We start from the raw sequence: 25,135 nt of genomic DNA, 5'->3' as shown, positions 1-25,135 counted from the left end.
TGCAAATGCATACAGAGGCCCCAGGATAACAGTTCCACCTTATTTTTGACACCAAATAGGCTAAGCTGCCTGGGCAGTGAGCTGCAGGGATCCTCCTGCCTCTGCACTCCCAATGCTGGGGTTACAAGTACATGCCACCATGCCCAACTTTTCTGCAAGGGTTCTGGGAATCGAACTCAGTTGCTCATGCTTAACTGGGTCACCTCCCCAGGCCATGTTCATTCATCTTCTGTCTCTCTGTCCCCCATACTCTTCCTCCTCTCTCTTTTGTTCTGTTTTTCATCCTTAATAGTTTTCCAAGAGTCTTCAACGCTGAATGCTGGCTCATGTTCCCCTCACAGCATTCACCTGGATACGACAGTCACCTGGGAGACCCAGACTTCCCACCCTCATGCAACTCAAGCATTCCCTGGACCTGGATCATTTGGAGCTCAAAGCTCCCCATGTGTTTTCAATGTGCTGCCAGAGGCCTAGAGGCCATCGCTTCGGTTGCAAATAGGTCTGCTCCAGGGATGAGCAAACTCAAAACACCTGCGTGATACCGAGGGCATTTAAGGCTGACCCTGGGGTTGAATGCAGCAGTTGTCTGTAGGTGAGTACTGAAGAAAGGTGCTGTATACCTCTGCTTGTGGGGGTCGTGGAGCTCTCTGGGCTCTTCTGCCTGGGCATTGACTCTTCTTCCTGTAAAAGGCCATGCAACTGCCTGGGCTCTTAGGACCCTCTTGCCATGGCTCAACCGAAGGGGCTATCCTGAGAAGGCCTAGGTTGCTGTGTCTCCTGGTTGAAGTTAGCTGTGGCTTATGACATTGTGCCTCCGAGATTGTCTTTATGACAGCTAAGGAGGAAACTGCATCTACTGGATATGTGTCTACTCTGCTAAGTCTAGATATAAGCTGTTGTATAAAGACAGGGTTGTTTGCTATAATATTTTATAATATATTTTGATTACATTATTTTTATTATAGGCCTTTTTGTGTTAGGCAAGTTTGCCCAACTATGTGCTAATATGTTTAGGACAGGCTGAAGGTGGGCAGGGCTAATGTCCAACAAGTTAGCTATACTATATTTATTTTCTCTTTTGAGGCAGTGTCTCCCTAGATAGCCCAGGCTGGCCTCATCCCCCTGTCCCAGCTTCCAGAGTGCTGAGATTTGAGGCCTGGGCTACCAGGCCTGACTTCCAGGGCATTTTAGTTTTAGTTAGGATGTTTGAAATTTTCTGGTGTCTTTATTTGAGTAGAGTCTTCCAAACAGCAGCCTAGAGTTCTGGTTATCCTATGTCTTGGCTGATCTCCTGGCTCTCAGTGAGATCACCTGTGGGTTTGTCAGCCTCACCAGTGCCCCTGGAACAGTCTTCATAGCCCCAGGAGGCTTAATCACCCAAGTAGAGAGCCTGCCTGCCAGTTTGTGAGTTCCCAGGCAGCCTGGACAGCCTTGTGTGTTTCTCCAGTGTTGAACTTGGTGCTTGGAACACTTATCCCATTGTGTCTGGCTGGAAGAAATCTCATAAGGGAGCAAAGGAATGATGTCTCCATGGTGGTTTCTTCCCAACTCCCCTATTGTCCTATGCTGCCTCTGCTCCAAGTGGCCTCAGAAAGTAGGTGGAGATACCTTAGGGCAAAGGTCTCTGTCACCCCTTAAAGTGAATAAGCCTTTCTCACTCCAATCCAATCCATGGTTTCAGTGTAAATCCTACCTGGAGGGAAGTGGATGTTGGTAATGCAGGGGTAAGCGTTTCAACATCACTGTTTAGGTGCAGATGAAGTGGAAAACACAGATCAGTGTGTCTGCCCAAGATATTTACTTGTATGAGAGAGAGAGAGAGAGAGAGAGAGAGAGAGAGAGAGAGAGAGAGAGAGAGAGAGAAAGAGAGAGAAAGAGAGAGAGAGAGAGAGTGTGTGTGTCATAGACATGCAGAGGAAGATGACCTGCAGGAGGTGTGCTCTCATTCCATCACGTGGGTCCTAGGGATCAAACCTGGGTGGTCAGGTTCGATTCAGTAGCAACTGCCCTTATACTTCCCTACCCCATCCTTTTCTTTTCTTCTTTCTTTTTTTTGGGTGGGTGGTGGTGGGTGGGTACATTTCTGAGACAGGGTTTCTCTGTGTAGCCCTGACTGTCCTGGAACTTAGTCTGTAGACCAGGCTCCAGGTTGGCCTTGAACTCACCTGCCTCTGCCTCTCAAGTGCAAGGATTAAAGGTGTGTGCCACCATTGCCTGGGTTCTTTTTATTTTTTTAATATTTTGTTTTTATTATTTTACTTTATGTGCTATCTATGTATGTGGGATGTGGATGTGAGTGCAGGTACCTGCAGAGGGGAGATGATGGCATTGGATGGCTGGTGTATTAGGTGGTTGGGAGCCACCACTTGTGGGTATCAGGATTAGAGATTCTGTTCTCAACCCTCCTAACTGCTGAGCCATCTTTCCAGCCTAATTTCTTCTTTTTCCTTTCTTTTTTTGTTGTTGTCTTTTGGGTTTCTTTGTTTGTTTTGTTTTGTTTTTCAAAACAGGATTTCTCTGTCCTGACTGTCCTGGAACTCTGTAGACCCAGGATGGCCTTGGACTCAGAGATCCATCTGCCTCTGCCTCCTAAGTGCTGGGATTAAAGGCGTGTGTCACATTGCGGGCTACAATGCTCTTTTTAAAAAATTAATTTGTGTGCGCTGGAGCACATACATGATGTGTGGGGTGGGGAAGTGTACATGCCACAGTGTGAGGAGGATTTCATGTCATTGGTTCTCTCCACTGACCTTGCCATAGGTTCTGGGGATGGGACTCAGGCCGGCAGGCTTACATGGTAAGTGCCCTTACCTGCTGAGGGGTCTCCCTGCTTGCTCCCAGTGTTTACTTCTTTACGTAAAAATAAACAAGTAATCTGTCTCTCCAGTGGGAAAACTTGCTTTCTGTCCTTAATAAAGAGCAAAATTTTATGTATACATTTTTGGGGAGGAGGGGTTGAAACAGGGTCTCACTGCATGGCTGACCTGGAGTTCTCTCTCTATATAGAGCAAGCTGACCTCACATTTGAGGGGATCCTTTGGTTTCTGCCTTCCAAATGCTGGGATTCCAGGTGTACACCACTGTGCCTGACTTAGAGAATTAAAGTAAATTTCTTAGCCACATGTAGTAGCTCCTACCTACAACTTGGGGTTCTGAAGGCTGAGGCAGGAGGATTGCTACTAGTTGAAGGCCAGCCTACACTACATAGTGTCTCAAAGGACTTTAAATAAGCTGATGATTTGTTATCCATAGACATTTAACTTCTACAACTTCTTTTTAGATGAGAAAGGGGAAGAGGGGCAGAAGGGGAGAGAATGAGACTGGGCACCCATTCCCACACGTGGAAGTCAGAGGACAGCTTTCAGGTGTGAGTTCCCTGATTCCACTACGTGCTCTGGAGATGGAACTCAGGTCATTAGGCTTGCCTTGTCCAACAAACACTTTACCTGCTGAGCCACCTTGATGGCCTGGATTTTTACCCATTTTATTTAGAGTCACAGAAAAAATATTTTTGGTGAGCCATGTGTGGTGTCGGGCTGTGTGTGGTAGTAGCAGTTCACACCTGTAATTCCAGCACTTGGGAGGTGGACCAGGATCAGGGGCTCAAGGCCACCTTACCTGTATTGTAACTGAGTCTAGCCCGAATAGCATAAGATCCTATCTCAAAACCAAAATAAAAATCTTGAGTAAAAAGAGGTCAATGTGGGGGGTGGGGGGTGGAGAGATGGCTCAGTGGTTAAGAGCACTAATTGCTCTTCCAGAGGTCCTGATCAGGTTCAATTCCCAGCAACCACAACCATCTATAATGAGATCTAGTGCCCTCTTCTGGTATGCAGGCATATATGGGGGCAGAATGTTGTATACTAAATAAATAAATAAATCATTGAAAAAAAAAAAAGAGGTCGATGTGGAAAAAGTTTACGATGCTCTGTCCTTGACCTGGTAGAGGAAACTGCCTAAAGGTTAGCTGTGGGTGAGGCTGGAGGTGGTTCTGACCCAGTGAGTGGGTGGATTCTGTCGGGGAGGAGAAAAGGGCAGTTTCCTATTGTTTTCTGTCTGGCTGATCTTTGCTGCCAGTGATTTAGTTCAAACCAAGTTTGTATGTTGTATCTTGTTTGAGACAGTCTCACGTAGCCTAGGCTGGCCTTAACTTCCTTATGTAGCCAAAGATAGTCTTGAAAAATTTTGGAAACTTTTTGAATTTATTTCATTTTATGTGTATGTACATCAGGTACATGGCTGGTGCCTGAGGAAGCCAGAAGGTGGCCCTGGCACCCCTGGAACTGGAGTTAATGGATGGTTGTGAACCACCATCTGGATGCTGGGAATCAACCTTTGCATCCTCTATAAGAACAACAGGTGCTCTTAACCACTGAGCCATTTCTCTAGCCCCAAGGCCTGAATTCTTGCTCATCCTGCCTCTGCCCCTGCACACCCTGATTACAGGTGTGCATCACCGCATTCAGTTTGTATATCACTAGGGATGGAGCAGGGCTTCATGTGTGCTAGGCAAGCAGTCCACCAACTGAGGTACATCCCAGCCTATGCTGCACTGTAAGGGTTTTCTGTAGTAAATCCAGAGCTAGTTCCCACAGTGTTCCCATAGTAACCATAGCCCGTTGATAGAGTACATGCCCCACCTTGATGGGGTGGTGATTCGGTGGCCAACTCCTTTAGACTACTCTCTGATCCCATAGTACCTGATGACTTTAACATAGTAACATGCACACTGGGCAATGATGATCTCTTTGGTAATTTTCCTGCCTATAGGTGCTTTCGTCCCTCCAGTCAACATGCCTGACTTAGAGGCTTTCGAAGACAGGCTGAAAAAATTTAAGTACCGCGGTAAAGATGTGTCTGTGAGTATAAACTGAGGACCAACAACAAGGGCAACAGTTGAAAAGCCTCATAGATGAGGTGTAAGCTGGGTGTAATGGCACACACTTGTCATCTCAATACTGGTGAAGCTGAGGCAGAAGGATTTTAGGGTTTGAGACCAGCCTGGGCTGTGGAGTAAAGAGAAAGCCCATTTGAAAACAAAATCTAAACAAAATAACCATGGTCAGTGAGATGACTCTGACTACTTCACTAACCAGATGGCCTGAGTTCCGTCCAGGAGCCCATAGAGTGGAGGGAGAGAACTGACCCCTGGAAGCTGTCCTCTCACCTCCACACACCTGCTGTGCACACTCACAGAATAATCAAGTAAAATTAAATTTACAAAACAAGAGGCTTGGAGAGATGGCAGAGTGGTTAAGAGCACTGTCTGCTCATCAAGAGGACCCAGGTTCAATTCCCAGCACCCACATGATGGCTCACAATGGTCTATAACTGCAGTTTGAGGGGATTTGGCACCTTCTTCTGGCCTCTGTGGGAAGAACGTGCGCGCATGCGTATGCGCACGTGCCCCCCCCCCACACACAGTGTGGCACACAGACATACATGCAAGCAAAACACCTGTAAATATTAAATAATAATAATAACAATAATGCTAAACCCCCAAATGGGATGAAGTCCTAGTTCTCCAGCAACCTGGCTATAACAACTCCAATTATTTGTTTTCGTTATTAGGCGAGGCGACAACAGAGGATTGCTGCCAACTTGCAACTCCGAAAGGCTAAGAAAGATGAGCAGACCTTAAAGAGAAGAAATATCAGCCTGTTCTCCAATGACTTGTTTTCTCAGGAACCAGTCAAGGTAGTGTTAGAACTAAGGGTTGAAGGCCATCCTGTGCAGGGTACAGCCTTGGCTAGCATCTCTTAGCATGAGGAGGCTTAATAGAGTCAGAGCTAATTAAATTTAAATTTAATTCAATTTAAAGAAAGGAGTAGGATTTGTGTGTGCCTTAACAGAAGAGCACATGCTTAGAATCCCCTAGTGAGGTGCTGAGGTGAGGCTCAGTGGTAGAGCCACTGCCTAGAATCCCCAGTGAGGGTCTGGGGTATGGCTCAGTGGTATGCTCACCTGCTATTATATGTGTTCACATGCGTGTGTGTTGCAGGTGCACACACACATTTTTTTAGAAAAAATGCTGAGGCTGCTAGGATCACCTGTCTTAAGCATGGAGAGTGACCTACTTTGACCTATTACCTGTGGGCCAATAAATGCCCCTCCCTTTCTTAGTGGAGCTGTGGGTATACCATGGATATCTGTTCAACTCAAGGGGACCACTAAGCTAAGTGATGTCCTTATTTTTATTTTATATTATTATTATTGCAAATTGTTTGTTGAATTTATTTTCTCTCTATCTCTGTGGGTATAAAGCCATGTGCACACACAGATGTCAGAACAATTAGTGAGAGTCCATTTTTCTCCACCTTGTAGGTCCTGGGTATCAAACTCAGGTTGTCAGACTTGGCAGCAAGTACCTTTACCTACCCTCTGAGCCATCTCATTGGCCCTATGCTTTCTTTTGACAGAGGCTGAATGACTGACCTGAATGTGCTTTTTCCTAGCAGGCCAGCCTCATTCTGGAAGACATAATCAAAGGTGTGAATAGCTCAGATCCAATGGTGTGTCTCATGGCCACTCAGGCTGCCAGGTATCACCATGCAGACCTTCTGGTATTTGTAGTTTTATAGCCAAAATGAGCTCCAGTAGCCTATTGGATTTCCTGGCATTGGCAAAATGCCCATGCAGTGAAGAAAAGGGCTAGTTCATCCAAAAGCAGGAGGTGATTACTATGCTCCATCGTCCTTGAGGGCAACTTAAGACATGCAGTGTGTTGTCAGAGATGAATTGCTTAATTTACATTGGCCTCTGCAGGGATTTTAGCTCATAGATAATACCTGAAGGACAAAATGTTGCTTTTGGACTCCTGCAAAGTGTTTCAGAATTAACAGTAGCCCTAGCCAACTCTCTTATCTGATAGTTAATGATTGGAGTTTTAATTTAGGGGTAGAGCACCTACCTAGAATCCCCCAGAGAGGGGCTGGGGATGTGGCTTATAGAAAAGCCCCTGCCTAGCATATATGTGGCCCTGGGTTCAATTTGCAGTATTGAAAAAACATAGGAATGCTAAGAGTACCTTAAAAAGGAGTTCCTCAGAACTGTGACTCTCCCCACTCTTTCTGTCTCGTTGCACAGGAAAATGTTATCTCAGGAAAGGAACCCTCCTCTAAAATCGATTATTGAGGCAGGGATCATTCCCAAGCTGGTAGAGTTCCTGAAGGTGTCACTTCTCCCCAACTTGCAGTTCGAGGCAGCGTGGGCTCTCACCAACATTGCCTCAGGAACTTCAGAGCAGACCCAAGCTGTTGTGAAAGGGGGTGCCATCCAGCCCCTGATTGAACTCTTATCTTCCCCACATATGTCTGTGTGTGAACAGGCAGTGTGGGCCCTTGGTAATATAGCTGGTAAGACACTTTCTTTAGTGGGCTAAGGCATGGGGGTGATGGACATGGAGTGGATTTCTGTTACACTGGTGACTTTGGTGCCCACCCCCATTGCATTATGAAAACCTTGTGCTGGGGAATGAGATTGTTCAAAACCCAGAAGCAAGGTCAGAGGCTGAGAACAGATAATGCAACACATACTAAAAGTGAGGAGCTGCCCAGGAATGTCTTCTGAGTCCAGATCCTACAGCCTCGGGCCTTAATGGCTTCCGGAACAAAGATAAATCTCAGAGCTACATGCATGGTGCACAACGAATCCCAACACTTGGAAAGTGGAGGCAGGGGGACCAGGAATTCAAAGTCATAATTTGAGGCCAGCCTGGGGTCAGCGAGGTCCTGTCTCAAATAACAACAAGGGCTGGGGGATAAGCTTGAGGACTGGTTTGATCCCCAGTCAGTATGGTGGTACTTGTTTGCAATCCCAGCACTAGAGGAGTGGAGACAGGTTGATCCCTGGAGTTTGCTTGCCAGCTACTGCAGATAAATAAGTGAGCCTCGGGTTCAGTAAGAGACCTCATCTCAGAAAAAAAAAAAGTGGAAAACAATTTCAGGAAGACGTAAAGACACCTAACATCGATCTCTAGCTTCTACCAGTACGAGCACGCACAGAAACACGTATACATAAATGAAACAAAACTGAAGCCAGGTATGGGGAGTCAAGATTGTTGTAATCCCAGCTCTGAGATAGGTGACAGGATCATTTTGAATTAAAGGCTAGCCTGGTCTCTCAAGTGAGTCCCAGGCCACTCAGGGGTACATGGTAAGCTCCTGTCTCAAAAAAATGAAAAATAGATCAAATAGTCTGGGGAAAATAGCATTGTGGAGTCCAGGATTCCATCCCCAACATCAATCAAACCAAAAGTAGTAGTTTCTGTCTAAAATCCCAGCACTGAGGAGGCAGGAGTTCAAGGTCGTGAGTTTGAAACCAGCCTGGGGGCTACATGAGACTCTGTCTCAAAAGGAAACAAGTAAGTCTGTGACCTTTGCAGTATGGGTTTATTCTTACCCAGTCCAGGACTAGAGAAGCCTGTATCACCTATAAAACTCACTAGGTTAGGGGTGTGTGTGTGTGTGTGTGTGTGTGTGTGTGTGTGTGTGTGTGTGTGTATTTATAAATATAGATGACATACATGGGGCGAGATGGAGAGACAGTTTCCCTGAAAAGCTTAGTGTAGTCTTGGAGGTGATTGCTTTATCCCCTGTATGGTATGGGAAAATCTAAACGAGTTAGTGCTAAAGAGTTGGACCCCCCCAGATTCCTGGCTGAAATTAATACAAATGTCATCTAGGGGGAGAGCTCAATTGGGCCCCTTGGGATTTTGACAAGTTAAAACCAACCAAGCATTAGTAATTTTCGAGTTCAGAGAAGCTGAAACTCAATGAGTCAGCACATCAGTCCCTAGGGACTTCAGAGCCTGAATTAGCCAAGAGAATACTGAACAACCACTCTGATGGTTTCTTTCTTTCTTGTTTTTAATCCTGGTTGTCCTGGAACTTGCTCTGTAGACCAGGCTGGCCTCAAACTCAGATCCACCTGCCTCTGCCTCCTGAGTGCTGGGATTAAAGGTGTACGCCACCACTGCCCAGCAAAACAATCACTTTGAAAATGCTTCAGGAAGGCTCACATCTATGACTGTGTTTGGGTTTGTTTCAATTGTGTCAACAGGAAACCAACAAGACCAAGCAGTAAGTGTGACTTAGGCTTTGCCTTGATAGCTAATGGTACAAAGTGAGACTTCTAGGGTGTCATTGTCATACGCTGAGGCTGGGGAGACATAGCTTGGTTGGTGGGGTGTTTGCTTAGCATGCAGGAGGCTCTGGGTTTCATTCCCAAGATTATATACAACTGGGCATGTTGGTGCACATCTCTGATCCCAGCACTTGGAGATCAGGAGTTCAAGGACACCCTTGGCTACACACTGTCTAAATAGAAATAGTAAGTGGATAGGCATGGCAGCATTTGCCTTTCATTCCAACACTCAGGAGGCAGAGGCAGGTGGATCTCTGAGTTCAGGCCAGCCAGGACAACATATGAAACCCCATCTCGAAAAGAAAAGGGGAAAAAAAAGCAACACTGGGTGAAATTGCTAATGGCTGATCCCCACCCTCTGTGGACCCCAGAGTTTGTTCTGAATTGCATTTGGAAGTGAATGCCCATGCCAACATTCTTTGGGAAAATAGTTTTCTTATGAGCATCAGTCTGAGAGCCATGATATGAAGTGCAGCTAGTGTTTATAATCGATAACCTCCTAGGCAAAGCTGGCTGTCTTCATTCTGTGCCCACAACCTCTGCTTAGAACATCTGCAGCCATGCAGTGCCTGCTTGTGTTGTTGGACATGAATATGCCCCCACCCCAGCCACCTAGCAAACCCAGGATCCAGTATACAGCCATTCCAACTACTTGCCATACAACCCAAACTGAGTTTCAGTCTCTCACCCTCTGTATAAACTTTAAATAATCACACTCATTTATTTGAGGTTGTGGTGGGGATTATACACATGTGGCGGTCTTAGAGAGGACAACTTTCAAGATTGAGTTCTCCCTTCCACCACCAGGGTCCTGGGAATTGAACTCAGGTCATCAGGCTTAGCCACAAGTGCCTTTTCCCACTGAGCCATCTAACTGGATAAATTTTTAAAAATTCTTGTATGTATCTATGTATCTGTGTATTGGTGTGTGCATGCCCACTGAGGCCAGAAGAGAGAGTCAGATCTTCCTGGAGCTGGAGTTCTAGACAGTTGTGAGCTGCCTGCCAGGGCAGATACACGACAAGAACAATATGTGCCCTAAACCACTGAGCCATCTCTCCAGTCCCATTAAGTACAAACTTTAAAAGTTTGGGTTTCTCCTTGTCCACTTTTTGGGAAGAGTGGATTGAGATGTAACCAGACTGGCTTGTAACTCACTATGTAGACTGGGCTGGCCTTGAATTCAATCAACCTGCTTCTGCCTCCCAAGTGCTGGGTTCAAAGGTGTGTGCCCACATCCTTTGTCTCATGCTCTCTTCCATTTGTAGGTGACGGCCCAGCATTCAGAGACAATATCATTTCCAACAATGCCATCCCCAAACTGCTTGATCTCATTTCGACAAACATACCAGTGAGTGTATTTGTTTATTTATTTATCTACTTTTGAATTTCATTTATTGTGTGTGTGCACACTCTCATGTACTTGTAAGGTACTTTCCCCCCTCTTTTGCTATGGGAACCAAGGGATTGAACTCAGGTTGTTCCACTTGGTGACAAGTGTCTTTCCCTGCTGAATTCAACCCTCAGAATCCATGTGATAGAAGGGGAAAACCAAGTCCTGCAGGACAACATGGCACAAACACACATGTAGTTAGAATTTTGCAAAGCCCCCATGAGCTCTGTGGTAGAACTTTGTCTCAAAAGAAATAAAGAAAAAGAAGGAAGAAGGATGTAGCTGCACATAATAGAACAGGTCTGTAATCCCTACTACTTGGGAGGCTGAGGCAGGAGCATCTCAAGTTCAAAGGCTGCTTGGGCAATTTAGCAGCACCATGTCTCAAAAAAAAAAAAAAAAAGTTAAAAGGAGCAGAGATGGAGCCCGAGAGATGGCTCAGGGTCAAGAGCACACACTACTCTTCCAGAGGTCCTGAGTTCACTTCCTAGCAGGCACACTAAGAGGCTCACAACAGTCTATAACTCCAACTCTAGGGAATCAGATGCCCTCTCTGGCCTCCACAGGTACCTACACTTACATGGCACATATATACACACATACATACACAAATAAAAATTAAAAAATATATAGCTGGGTAGTGGTGGCACATGCCTTTATCCCAGTACTTAGGAGGCAGAGGCAGGCGGATCTCTTGAGTTTGAGGCCAGCCTGGTCTACAGAGTGAGTTCCGGGACAGTCAAGTCTCGACAGAGAAACCCTGTCTTGAAAATAAAAAAAGGGGGGGGGATAAAAGGAATGTAGCTCAGTGGTAGCATGCTTACTTAGCATGCACAAGACCCTGGGCTCAATTGCTAACACCAATATATATTATATGAATTATTTTGGTAGGCCAGTAGAGTTATCAATGGCAAGAAGACCAAACAATTCCTGAGTTTGTTTGTGACATAGTCTTCATGTATCCTACGCTGGCTTTGAACTCTATGCAGCCCATCAGCCTCAAACTCAGAATCTCTCTGCTTCCACCATGGCTGTCATTATAGACATGCATGTGGGCAGTCAATTGTCTGATTGGCTTTTTTTGGTTGTTTGCTTTTGTTTTTTGTTTTTTTGGGGTTTTTTTTTTGTTTGTTTGTTTTTGTCAGTGAAAATGAGATCAAGGGCCGGGAGATGGCATATTGGGTAAAGTATTCTCTGTGCAAGTATAAGGACCCCAGTTCAAATCCCAACAACCACATAATGTTAGGTTCAGTAACACACACCTGTAATTCCAGAAGTGAATTGGGAGGTGGGAACAAGAGAATCCCTGGATGTTTGCCGGCTAGAAAGCCTGGTGTACAGAAACCCAAAGAGTGAAATGCAGAGACCCTGTCTCAAACAAGGTGAAAATGGAAGGTGAGGTTATCTTCTTGACCACCACATATGTATATGTGCACTTACACACATGGTAACAAACCAGTAGGCTAGGGGCTGGGGAGATGACTCAGCCGTCAAGAGCACCTGCTGCTCTTGCATAGGACCTGAGTTCATCTCCCAGCGCCCTTGCCAAGTTGATTGCAACTGCCTGTAAGGCCAGCTCCAGGGGGCTGGGGGGATTCATTCTATTTTCCAGCCTCTGTGAGCATGTGTACACACATGGCACATACCCAAACACAGACACTCCACTATATACATAAACAAAAATAAAATCTTGAAATAATTAAGACATCTGTTGAGCAGAGTGGGGGAAGGCATTGTGAAGAATACAAAGAAACCTTCATATGACACTTAAATATTTAACTATAAAACTCATTGTATTTGCCCTGGACATCACTGCCTGAAATGAGTTCATCTTGATGCACAAAAACTTTGGCTTGTGCTAATCAATAGTATTGATCGGGGATGGGAAGGGCATGCCATCATTTACATTTTGTCTCCTTTGCACCCCGTCATAGGTCACATTTCTTCGGAACATCACATGGACTTTGTCCAACCTGTGCCGAAACAAGAATCCGTACCCTTCCCAGGAGGCTGTGCTGCAGATTCTGCCCACCCTCTCTGAGCTCCTGCAGCATCATGACAATGAGATCCTCTCAGACACCTGCTGGGCTCTGTCCTACCTCACAGAGGGCCACAATGATCGCATCCATCACGTGGTGGCCATGGGGGTCCTGCCCAGGCTTGTAGAGCTCATGACCAGCCCGGAACTCATTATCTTGGTAAATGTCACCCTGTATCTCAACTGTCTTTGCAAGAGGCTTCAGCTCAGAGTGCTTGCCCAGCATACCCCAAGCCCTGGTTCCATCCCCAGCAACATATAAACTAGGCTTGGTGGAATATACCTGTGTAATCTTGGCACTGGGGAGATGGAGGCAGGAAGATTAGAAGTTCAAGGCATGCTTGGACTCATAGTGAGTTCAAGGCTAGCCTGGACTATGGGGCACCATGGCTCAAAAACCGAAAACAGATTAGATCCTATGAGTCCAATTCACCATATTAGGCCCTCATTCCCACCTCGCACCCCAGGTCTCCTGTATCCACCTCAGGTTTTCCTGTATGGGGTTCTCATCTCCACCTCCCACCCCAGGTCTTCTGTCAACTTTAACCCTTCACCTGAAACCCAGATTATCACCTATAAGTCTCAGCTCTTTGAGACTTTCTTACTAAACTCTTAAGTTTCCATCTCAGATTCTAGTGGTAGTTAAAGAACTTAGGTTTTCTCCACCTGAAGAGCAGAAAGTGAACTGCTTATAACCCTACCACCCAGGGATTTTTCTTACATATTTTCCTAATGTTCTACTGAGCAAGTTGCTTTATTGTCTCTCCTTCTCTCTCTCTCCCTCGTCTCTGTGTGTGTCTGTATATGAGAGATAGAGAAACAGAAATGGAGAGGGGCAGAGACTCATATACCCAGAGACAGGCTCATGCACAGACATGTACACACATAGAGAAGAGGGGACAGAGAAAACGGGGGGGGGGGCAGAGGGAAGGGAGAGAGGGGCAGAGAAGAGAAAGAGGTGGCAGAGAGGAGAGAGGGCAGAGAGAGGAGAGAAGGGGAGCAGAGGGGGGCAGAGGGGGGGCAGGGGGCATGGGGGACACCCCCCACAGGGGGCAAGGGGGTGGGGTGGGGCTGGGGGGCAGAGTGAAAAGGAGCAGGGAAGAGAGGGGGGACATATAGAGGAGGGACAGAGAGACAGAGGCAGAGAAAGACTGACACACAGAGACAAGACACAGAGAGAGACAACACACACACAGAGACAGACCCCCACACAGAGACAGAACCCCCCCCACACACACAGACAGATGCACAGACAGACAGACAGACAGACAGACACACACACACACACACACAGAGAGAGACAGACACAGTCAGACAGACAAGACACACATGATGGACAGAAACACACAAACACAGAAACAGACACATACAGAGAGACAGATAGACAGGGTCTCACCGGTTGGTCTGAACTTTATTATGTAAACCTGACATCAAACTCCCAGCTCTGCCTGCCTCTGCCTCTTGAGTGTGGGAATTAAAGGCACCCAGTACCATGCCTGCTTTTGTTTTTAATATACAGAGTCTTATGTAGCCCAAGCTGGCCTGTACCTCAGTCTCCAGCTGATAACCCCAGGCTCTTGATCCTTTCTGCCTCTGCCTCCCCAGTGCTGGGACTATGGCTCATGCCGCTGTATCTGGTTCTATTCCACCTTGACCTCTCTCAGTCACTATATTTTTATTGTATCACATACATCTTTAGTGGCCATCTTTTCTGAGATTACCGTAGTATTTTTCCAGATGGCAAAGTGAGTTTAGTGATAATACTTGGGGCCAGGGAGACTATCAGGAGAGAAGTAGCCAGGTCCAGTGTTGGATGCATGTAACTGCACTTAGGAGGCTGAGAGAAGGATCACAAATATGAGGCTAGCCTGGGCTCATAAAGAGACCCTGTCTCTAAAAATTTTTAAAAAGCAACTTTAAACATTTATATATTTATCTTTTAAAAGATTTATTTATTATGTATGCAGCGTTCTGTCTGCATGTATGCTGACACACCAGAAGAGGGCACCAGATCTCATTACAGACAGTTGTGAGCCACCATGTGGTTGCTGGGAATTGAACTCAGGTCCTCTGGAAAAGCAATCAGTGTTCTTAACCTCTGAGCCATCTCTCCAGCACCACTTATGTATTTATTATATGTGGGGTGAGCATATACCATGATGCACGTGTGAAGGGCAGAGGACAACTTGCAAGAGTCGATTCTCTCCTTCACCATGTGGGCCCAAGGAATTTAGCTTGGATCATCAGACCTGAGACTGCAGGCACCTTTACCCACTGAGCCATCTCACCTTCCCAAGAAAGCAACTTTTCATAGACGTGCTCTGAGGCCCAGTTGGTATTACCTGGACAAGCCTGTAGTGACTAATCTGCCCCTTATGTCAGTTACAGGTTAGTCTAATGGTGTAAAACCCAGCACTCTTGATAGCCTTCACTGGGGGTTGCCACAGCAACCAAATAATCTACATTCAGCTCTCCTGAGATGCTTGTCACCTTATACTCCATCACAGACCCACCTGGGGATCCTCCAAGCTACTTAAAGAGGCTGGTGAACACCCCCAGATACAACACTGGGTGTTCATTGGCTCCAGTTAAATAGACAGCAGAAGCCTGGAGCCATCATGAATGTAAATGTACAACAGAGTCCACAATTAGCTTCACATTTTCCCAGCTCAGTTTAGGAAGATGGACATGTGGTGCATACGGACGATCCTAGCAGAGGCTGAGAAAGGACTGTGAGTTCAAGGCCAGGGCCAGGGATGGGGCTCAGTTGGTGCTCGCCTAGCACGCAGGAAGCCCTGGTTTCTATCCCCAGTACTGCACCTGTAGTCCCTGCACTACACCTGTAGTCCCTGCACTCAGGGTAGAGGCAGGAGGATCAGGAAGTTCAAGGTCATCCTGGGCTACATACTGTGTAGGAGACCACTGTGGGGTGAGACCTTGTCTCTAGAAAAAGACAAGAGGATCAAAAGCTTGGCCACAAAATGAATTAGAGACCAACTTGAGCTTACATGAGAGCCCCTGTCTCAAAACCCCTAAACAAAACCAGTACAGCAGAATGGTTTATTTGTTTGTTTGTTTGTTTTTAGACAGAGTCTCACATAGTCTAGACAAGCCTTAAATTCATTATCTAGCCAAGAAAGAGCTTGAGCTTTGGGACATCCTGACTCTACCTCCCATGTACCCAGATTACAGGTATGTAGCACCATGCCAGGTTTATATACACAGAACTTCATACATGTTAGGCAAGCACTCTACCACCAGCTACACACCCATCCCCCAGCATATCATCATTTTCTGACAAGTGTCCTTATCTATCCATCTTGACTGAGAACTTTTGAGAGGCTAGCAAGTACCTGAAACAATGTGAAAGTAGCTATGGGCATGCTAACCGGATAAAACACCACAAACGTCCAGACCTTTCTGGGCACAGTGCTCGGGATGTGAGTTACCTGTACCGTGACACATTTGCAACACTTAGACACCTGTCTTGGTCCTTCCAGACCCCTTCTCTCCGTACTATGGGCAACATTGTCACAGGAACGGACCAGCAGACCCAGATGGCCATCGATGCTGGCATGCTGAAGGTCCTGGGCCAACTCCTAAGACACCCAAAGCCCTCTATCCAGAAGGAAGCTGCCTGGGCCATGAGCAACGTGGCAGCTGGGCCCAAACACCACATCCAGCAGCTGATTACCTGTGACCTGCTGCCTCCGTTGGTAGCCCTACTAAGAAACGTAAGTGGCAGGACTGGGAAGAGAGTCTGTAAAGCACCTGTTGTACAAGCATGAAGTCTTGAGTTCAATCCAGCATTCACATGAAGAGAGAGAGTAGTGGGATAATCAGAAGTGCTAGGTCATCTGTGGCTACACTGTGCTTGTAAAGCCATCCTGAGCCACATGAGACCCTGTCTAAGACAAGGAAAGAAGAAAAGTAATGTCTCAATGTCTTGTGGGAGTCAATCTGCCTACCTCATGACTCCACTAAGGTACTGTATTCTAGTGAATCGAAGGCAGGTTTTCAGGGCATGGGACATAAATTTCATATGTAGTCTCAGTTCTTACTATCTGACCTACAGCGTAAGCCAAGTTAAGACCAGGTCTGGTGGCACACATCTGTAATCCTAACATTCAGGAGCTGCAACAGGAGGATTGCAAATTGAAGGCCTGCCTAGGCTACCTAGTAAGTCCTAGGGTAGCCTGGGCTATATAGTGAAACCCTAGTTTTAAAAGCTTAAGTAAAAGACTGAAGGTGGCACTCATTGTAAGGATAGCATTTGGGAAGTAGAGGTCGGGGAATCAGAAGTTCTAGGTTCTCCTCTTCCTTATACCAAGTTGGGGACCAGCTTGGGCTACTCAAGAGCTTGTCTCAATAATGTATAAAAACAACAAAAAATGAATCAAGTCAGCATCGCTGTATGATGACCCTTGGGTGCTGTAGAGAACACAAAAACCTCTGTCGTTGCAGGCAGAATTCAAGATCCAGAAGGAAGCTGTGTGGACCGTGGCTAACTTTGCAACAGGGGCCACTCAGAACCAGTTGGCCATGCTTGTCCACTCGGGAGTCTTGGAGCCACTGCTGAATCTGCTCACTGCTCCAGACCTGAGGATCGTCACCATTATCCTTGACATTGTTTCTTTCTTTCTCCAGGTAAGCTGTTCTGGAGGCAGTCTCCAGCTGAAGACAGTGAGCTGCTTCTTAGAAATATGGCAGTGGGGTTGCTTGGAGGGAGTGGCACAAGAGCTCAGGCGTAAGGGTGCTTGCCACCAAGCTGACCACCTGAGTTCAATCCCCAGGACCCATGTGGCAGTGGGAGAGAATGGATTTCCTGCAACTTTGTCATCTGCCTTCCACACGTGTGTAATGGTACATGTGTTGGTGCATACATCAGGGGTGGGGAGTGAGAGAGAGAAAATGAATGTAAAAAAGCTTAAGAAAAGTAAGGCAAGTAGGTCAGGCTGGGATGTAACTCATTTGGTAGCATGCCTCCTTAGCGTGAAGCCCTCGGTTCCATCCACAGCACCATATAACCCAGGCATGTTGCTACATGCCTATAATCCCAGCACTCAGGAGGTCCAGATAGGAGGATCAGGAGTTCAAGGTCATCTTCAGCTATACATCGAGTTAGTGCCAGCCTGGGTTACATGAGACCCTGACTCTGAATGAATGAATGATCCTGAGTAGGATTCTCTTATCATTCTTCCCACTCTCCCCACATACTGTGGATAACACAAAGAAAAAAATAAAAAAAGAAACAAGAAAAGGACTCCAAGCCAAGCTTAGCAGTGGTACACCTGTCATCCTAGTATTCTGGAGACAGAGGAAGGAAGCCATGAGTTTGAGAGCAGCCTAGGCTAAGTAGAATGTTTGAAGTTAGCCTGCTGGGCTACCCAGTCTATGAAGAAAGTGTGTGTGTGTGTGTGTGTGTGTGTGTGTGTGTGTGTGTGTGTGTGCGCGCGCGCGCGCGTGCGCCCACCTCCAGTTTCTCATGTGAGCACCTTTGTGACAAGTGTTCAGAACAGACCTGTTCAAATCCATGTCCTGTGGCGCTTGTGTGTGAGTGACACAGGGCACACTGCAGAGGTTTCCTGTGAAGGAGTCAGACTGAGCAGTCACTGCTCATTCAGGGTAGGGAGTGGCTGCTGCCACATACGCAGTGCTCAGGGGAGGGACCATTCTCTGAGGAACGTCCCATCCAGAGATCTGAGTGTAGAGGAGTCTTGTGGACACCTGGAGCAGAACATTCTAGGCAAAAAGAATATTGTGGGGAGGCAACAAGAGCAAGTGGTTGGAAAATGGAGGGAGAGCAGACCAAAGACTTGGGTTTGGGAGCAAGTGAGACCGGCTAGGAAAGATGTGGATTTGCCCTGCGTGAGGCTGAGAAACCCACAGATGATTCAAAACTCAACAGACTTTGAAAGAGTTGAGCCAGGCATTGTGACACACACCTTTAATCCCAGAACTCGGGGAGGTAGAGGTAGGCAGATAGATCTCTGTGAGTTCAAGGCCAGCCTGGTCTACAGAGAGTTCCAGGACAGCTAGGGCTACATAGGGAAACCCTGTCTTGAAGAAAAGAAAAAAGAATTACTAGCCTTTTTTTAAAGATGTATTTTTGTTTTGAATTGTGTGGATATGTGCACATGAGGACAGGTGCCAACAGAGGCATCAGAGTCCCCTGGAGCTGGAGTTGCAGCTCACAATAGGCGCTGAGTCACCTTGTGGGTGCTAGGAACCAAACTCAGGTCCACTGAGCCATCTCTCCACCCTGAATTAGTTTTTGTTTTTATTTATTTATTTATTTTGCTCTCTATGTAGCCTAGGAAGGATTACATAGAACTCACAGTAATCCTTCTACATCACAGGGTCTCTGAAATGCTGAGAACACAGGAATGCACCACCATGTATCAGATTTTTTTAAAAGATTGATTTATTTTTATTTTATGTGAATGGGTATTTTACCTGCATGTATATATTTGCCCCACATGCCTGCAGTGCCTACAGAGGCCAGAAGAGGACATGGGAATCCCTGGAACCGGAGTTACAGATGCTTGTGAGCCACTCTGTGGGCACTGGGAACTGAACCCGTGTCCTTTGGAAAAACAGTCAATACACTTCACCACCAAGTCCTTTCTCTAGCCTCCCTATGTAACGATAACTCTTTCCACCAGCCACCTGAGTTCTGCTGCCACGTTAGGGCCCCCAAATAACACACAGAGATTAATATTAGTTACAATGCTGCTGGCCAATGACTAGGATTTCTTATTTGCTAGCTCTGTCTTAATTATCAATGATAACCATTAATCTATATAATTTGATAAAGACTTATCTTATCAAGGATGCCAGCGGCATGCATCCTCTCTTCCCAGGATCACATGGTGACTCTCCTGTTTGCTACATTTCCCAGAATCCTCCTCGACTCCTAGCCCCACCTGTCTTGCTTCCCTATTGGCCAACAGTGGTTTATTTATCAACCAATAAGACAAACATATACACATATCAAACTTTTGACAGATCTAGTGAACCATCAGGTGATGAAGTCATAGAAGGAGGATGGGAGTGATTTGGAAAGTACGATAAATCCTCCAGGACAGCATCATTTCTCCAGGACAGTATGGACAAAAGGAGAGGGTAAACACCATGCACTGACACTGTGAATTCCTTTAGGGATTGAGCTGTGCTTGTCATACCAACACTTAGGAGGTGGTGGTAGGAGGATCAGGAGTTGAGGTTATTATGTCCAGCTACATAGCCAAGTTCAAGACTTGCTTGGGCTACATGAAACCCTGTGTTAGTAGTTTCTAGAGTCTTGTAATGCTTATATAGACTTTTTGTTGTTGTTTGGTTTGGTTTTTCAAGACAGGGTTTCTCTGTGAAACAGATCCAGCTGTCCTGGAACTTGCTCTGTAGATCAGGCTGGTCTCGAATTAAAAAAAAATCCACCTGCTTCTGCCTCCCGGGTGCTGGGATTAAAGGTGTGGGCCACCATGACTTGGCTTGTGTGTGTGTGTGTGTGTGTGTGTGTGTGTGTGTGTGTGTGTGTGTGTTAAGATTTATTGTGTTTTCAGTATTCTGTCTGCATGTATACTTTTAGGCCAGAAAGGGTGCCATATCTTATTACAGATGGCTGTGAGGCACCATGTGGGTTCTGGGAATTGAACTCAGGACCTCTGGAAGAGCAGCCAGTGCTCTTAACCTCTGAGCTATCTCTCCAGCACCTATGTATTTTTTTATTATTAAATATTTTTTTATAGTTTTCACTTTGAATTCTTTAGTGCTTTGGACAAAATCATTTTTATATTTACCACATTGTATTCTCCAATGTTGGGTACATTTTGAGTAGAAAAGTGAATGAATGAATGTGTGAACAAGTAAATGCACAGGTGAATTCATGTATTTGTGAGTGAATAGATTCATGGATGATTATTGTGAATGAATGAATTCATGGGTGCATTTGTGAACGAACAAGTGAATGAATTCATGAGTGATTTTGTGATTGAATGCACACATGCATGATAAAGTAAATGAATTCATGAAATGAGAAGGAAATGTTGACATTTCCAATGGGTCTGTGGCCACTCCTGCTGGAACAGGTCTGTCTCCACCTGGGAAAGCTCCTTTAGGATGGGCCAGTGAACCCCTCCCAGAACACTATGTCTGATGCTCTCTTTGCTGGTCCCCATCCATCCTCAGGAGGCAGATAAGATGCATGAGAAGCAAAAGCTGTGTCTTCTGATGGAAGAAGTTGGTGGTATTGAAAAAATTGAGGCCTTACAGCTCCACCAGAATTGTCACATTAGCCACAGTGCCCTGAACATTATTGAGAAACACTTTAGCGGGGTGAGTAACAAGGGCCCTGTGTCCTGGGGCTACCTCTTGGTAGCCATGCTTCCAACACTATTGCTACAAACCTGGCGATCAGCCATGCTGACTTCTCTTCCCCACCCTCCTGAATTTAGCTGGCTGCCCTCCTGGCTCCTGTTGTTTAGGTGGCCTTTGAGTATCAAGCAGCTTGTCTGTGAGCTGGGAGGTGGTTCAGCTTGCTGAGTGCCTGTTGTGCAAGCATGAGGACCTGAGTTCGAACTCATGAAAAAAAAATCCAGGAATGTAGTAACATGTTTATAATCCCGGTTCTGGGCGGGACTATGGCTAGCCAGGCTAGCCAAGTGGAGTTCTAATCCAGCAAGAGTCTCACACAACAAAACAAAAATATTGTGGAGGGGCTGGTGAGATGGATCAGTGTTGTATTAGTCAGGGTTTCTATTGCTATGATGACCATGACCAAAAGCAAGTTGGGGAGGAAGTTTATTTGGCTTACAATTCCATATCACTGCTCATCATGGAAGGAATCAGTATAGGAACTCACATAGGGCAGGAACCCAGAGGCAGGAGTGGATGCAGAGGCCATGGAGGGATGCTGCCTACCAGCTGGCTTCTCATGGCTTGTTGAACCTGCTTTCTTATTAGAACCTAGGACCACCAGCCCAGGAATAGACCATCTACAATAGGCTGGGCACTTTCCCATTAATCACCAATTAAGAAAATACCCTTCAGGTTTGCCTACAGGCCAATTTTAAGGAAGCATCTCTCTCTCTCTCTCTCTCTCTTCTTCTTCTTCTTCTTCTTCTTCCTCCTCCTCCTCCTCCTCTTCCTCTTCTTCCTCCTCTTCCTCTTCCTCCTCCTCTTCCTCTTCCTCTCCTCTTCTTCTTTCTTATTTATTTGGTTTTTCAGGACAGAGTTTCATTGTGTCTGACCTGGAACTTGCTCTGTAGACCAGGCCGGCCTGGAATACAGAGATCCACCTGCTTCTACCTCCCGAGTGCTGGGATTAAAGGCATGGGCCACCACTGCCTCACTGGAGGCATTTTCTTAACTGAGGTTCCCTCCTCTCAAATGATTCTAGCCTTTGTCAAACTGATATAACACTAGCTAGCATAGCCTGTCAGTGATGGTGCATGCCTTTAATCGGGAGGCAGAGGCAGGCAGAGGCAGGCAGATCTCTGTGAGTTTAAGGCCAGCCTGGTCTACATAGTGAGTTCCAGGACAGCCAGGGCGGTTACACAGAAAAACCCTGTCTTGAAAAACAAAAACAATACTATCCAGCACAACTGGGCAAAGGCACTTAGTGTCAAGCTTGACAACTTAAGCTCAATCCCTGGGACTCACACAGTAGGAGAGAAATGATTACTGAAAGTTGTCCTTGATCTCATGCATGCTGTGGCAACACACCCTCATCCCCTTACACACACACACACACACACACACACACACACACACACACACACACACACACACACACACACACACAGAGAGAGAGAGAGAGAGAGAGAGAGAGAGAGAGAGAGAGAGAGTTAAATAACATGGACGGCTCCTGAGGAATGACCACTGAGGTTGACCTTTGGCTTCCCTAGTGCACACAAAGCCAGTCTACACCCATTGAGGTTAATCTCTTCATTTCTGCTTTAAAAACTGTCTTTTTCTTGGCACTTTTGTTGGACCAGAGGGATTGGAAAGGGAAGGGACAGGACACTAAAGATGATTTTCTATCTAAGAATGCAAACAATGCAGACTGGCCCAGCTTTTGGAAAACCATTTTGCCACTGACTGCATTTTGTCTTTTTCTAGAATACATAGTTTGGGGATGAGTTATTCCACAAAATATCTGAGTTGTATGCCACCCTGGGAAATAGGGATCAGATAAGTTTTCATAAAGATTTGTTGAGTGGTTAAATATATATAACATAAAGTTATCAGGGGCAATGACACTGGACTGTAACCCCAGCACCCAGGAAGTAAACACAAGAGGGTCAGAGGTTCAGAGCTATCCTTAGCTGCATATAGTGAGTTCAAGGCCATGGGGGACTTTGGAGATATACTTCATTGGCAAAGTGTTTGTCAGTCAAGCATGAGGACCTGGGTTACAGTTCAGTCTCCATGTAAAAAGCTGGGCATGGCATATGCCCCTGTAAACCCATCATTTGGAAGGCAGAGATGAGTTGATGGCCACTCAGTCTATCCGAACTGTGAGTTCCAGATTCAGTGAGAAACACTGTCTCAAAAAGCCGAAGTGGAGAGTGAATGAGGAATATACCTGAAGTCAGTCTCCAGTCTCTAAACATAAGTACACACGAACATTTGCACACATGTACTGCATATGTACACAAAGTCAGTTACAAAAGGACAACTCTTGTTTGATTCCACTTCTGTGAGGTCCTGAGAGTGAGCAAACTCATAGCAACAGAAAGTAGAGAGTGGTGGGCCCAGGGGCTGGGTAGGGTAGAAGATATGTTAGCATTAAATGGGGACAGAAAGTTTCTTTTCAACTTGGGATGATGGGGATGGGTAGAGGTGATGGGTTCACTTCACATACATTCTCAATAGCAGCAAATTCTGCTTTAAAATCCTTAAGATGGAACTGGTAAAGTGCCTGGGCATGTAAAGTTACTTGCTGCCTAATGTGTGGTCTGAGTTCAATCTCCAGGATCTACTTAGTGAAAGAGAGCCAACCCCCACAAGCTGTCCTCTGACCTCCATACACTCTATGGTATGCACACACACACACACACACACACACACACACACACACACACAAATATACATATACATTTTTAATTGCTAAAATGAAGCTAAACCCAGTGAAGAGATCCATACCTGTAATCCTAGCACTCAGGAGCAGAGGCACGCATAGTACATATTTTAGGGTAGCCTAGGTTGCATGAGAATCTCTCTTAAAAAAAAAAAAAAGCAAAGTTAGACATGGTATAGTGTGTGTCAAACATGGTGGTGTATATCTATAATCCCAGATAGAAGGGCTGAAAAGTAAGAGGCCAGCCTGGGCTATATAACACCCTGGCTCAAAAAAAAAAGACTTTTGTTGTCTGTATTTCACTGCATATACAACTGTGTTTAGAGCCCGTGTAAAGCCCTCTCAAATGCTAGGGTTCCAGGTACATGTATCATGCTAGCTTTTGATGTCTGTGAAATAGTTCAGTCATAAAGTGCCTGCCTTACAACTTCAGTATCCAGCTCCCACATAAAAGCCATGCGTGATGGTGTGCACTTGTCATCCCAGTGCTGGGGAAGTGAAGACAAGGGGGTATCTAGAGCTTGGTGACCAGCCAGCCTAGTCTAATGAGTGAGCCCCAGGCCAGTGAGAGATCCTGTCTCAAACAAGGTGAGGGCTGTAGAGGTAGCTCAATAGTTGTGAGCATACACTGTTCTTGCAGAGGACCTGAGTTCAGACTCAGCACCTTCATTAGGCGACTCACTGCTGCCTGTAACCCTTGCTCTACCATCCCCTCCCCAACACCTGCTCCACACCCCCACTCACCTCCCAAGCCCATCCTAAGAAATGTTTGGATAATTTTTGCCTCTGAGGGGCCTGGTCACTGAGCTAAGTTCTAGAATTCTCTGGAACAAATTCTGGTCCAACTGGGATATTAGAGTCAAAGGTGCTGGGACGGTATGCAGGTACCTGGGACATAACATCATCTGTTCTTCCTCGAAGGAAGAAGATGGTGACAGTCTTCCCAATCCAGGGCTGAGAGTGTGAATATGTGAAGCACTCAAAAAATAGAGACCCCCCTCACAACTTCACAATGACCAAGCAACACAGGGCTAACGTCTTTGAGAAGCACCACACCTAACTCTGTCACGTGTAAAGCTTTTAAAACTTAATAAAATGTCAGTACTTTCACTTCTTATGTATGATTTCATATTACTTTTCTTGTTAGGTTAAAACACCTACCAAAAGCAACTCCAGGAAAGATTTGTTTATAGTTTGGGCGTACAGTCTGGCATGGTGGTAGGAGCCCAGTCACATCGCACCCCCATGCTCAGGAAGCAGAGAGAGATGGATGCTGATGCTCAGCTCACTGTCTCCTTTTTGTTCAGATTGGTACCCCCCAGCCCCTGAGATAGTGCTACCTGAGTTCAGAACGAGTCTTCCCACCTGATCTAAACCATCTTTCCCAGGGGGCTAAGGAGGTGGCTCAGTGGTTAGAGTGTTTGCTGTGCAATCAGAACTGGAGTTTGGATCCCCAGAAATTCATGGAAATGCCAGGTGG

General features: G+C 46.0%; 1 protein-coding gene across 3 annotated transcripts; it reads left to right on the top strand.

The window, feature by feature from the left end:
- Positions 1 to 4,793: 4,793 nt before the first annotated feature.
- On the top strand, positions 4,794 to 24,700 carry Kpna7 (karyopherin subunit alpha 7). Of its 3 annotated transcripts, XM_035444389.1 has the most exons (12): positions 4,794 to 4,859; positions 5,572 to 5,697; positions 6,456 to 6,541; positions 7,087 to 7,355; positions 9,282 to 9,305; positions 9,352 to 9,390; positions 10,413 to 10,495; positions 12,472 to 12,735; positions 16,076 to 16,309; positions 17,040 to 17,222; positions 20,763 to 20,909; positions 24,577 to 24,700. In XM_035444389.1, exons 1-12 carry the CDS (start codon positions 4,794 to 4,796, stop codon positions 24,619 to 24,621), a joined length of 1,566 nt encoding a protein of 521 aa, XP_035300280.1. In that variant the 3' UTR covers positions 24,622 to 24,700. The 3 variants fall into 3 exon arrangements, with proteins under 3 accessions (XP_035300280.1, XP_027269579.1, XP_035300279.1); XM_027413778.2 differs by lacking the exons at positions 9,282 to 9,305; positions 9,352 to 9,390; XM_035444388.1 differs by lacking the exons at positions 9,282 to 9,305; positions 9,352 to 9,390; positions 24,577 to 24,700 and having other exon boundaries at positions 5,572 to 5,700; positions 20,763 to 21,318.
- Positions 24,701 to 25,135: the final 435 nt, after the last annotated feature.

This window comes from Cricetulus griseus, chromosome 4 (genome assembly GCF_003668045.3).
Source record: "Cricetulus griseus strain 17A/GY chromosome 4, alternate assembly CriGri-PICRH-1.0, whole genome shotgun sequence".
Classification (NCBI taxonomy): domain Eukaryota; kingdom Metazoa; phylum Chordata; class Mammalia; order Rodentia; family Cricetidae; genus Cricetulus; species Cricetulus griseus.
This window is presented reverse-complemented; position numbering and strand designations above follow the sequence as displayed.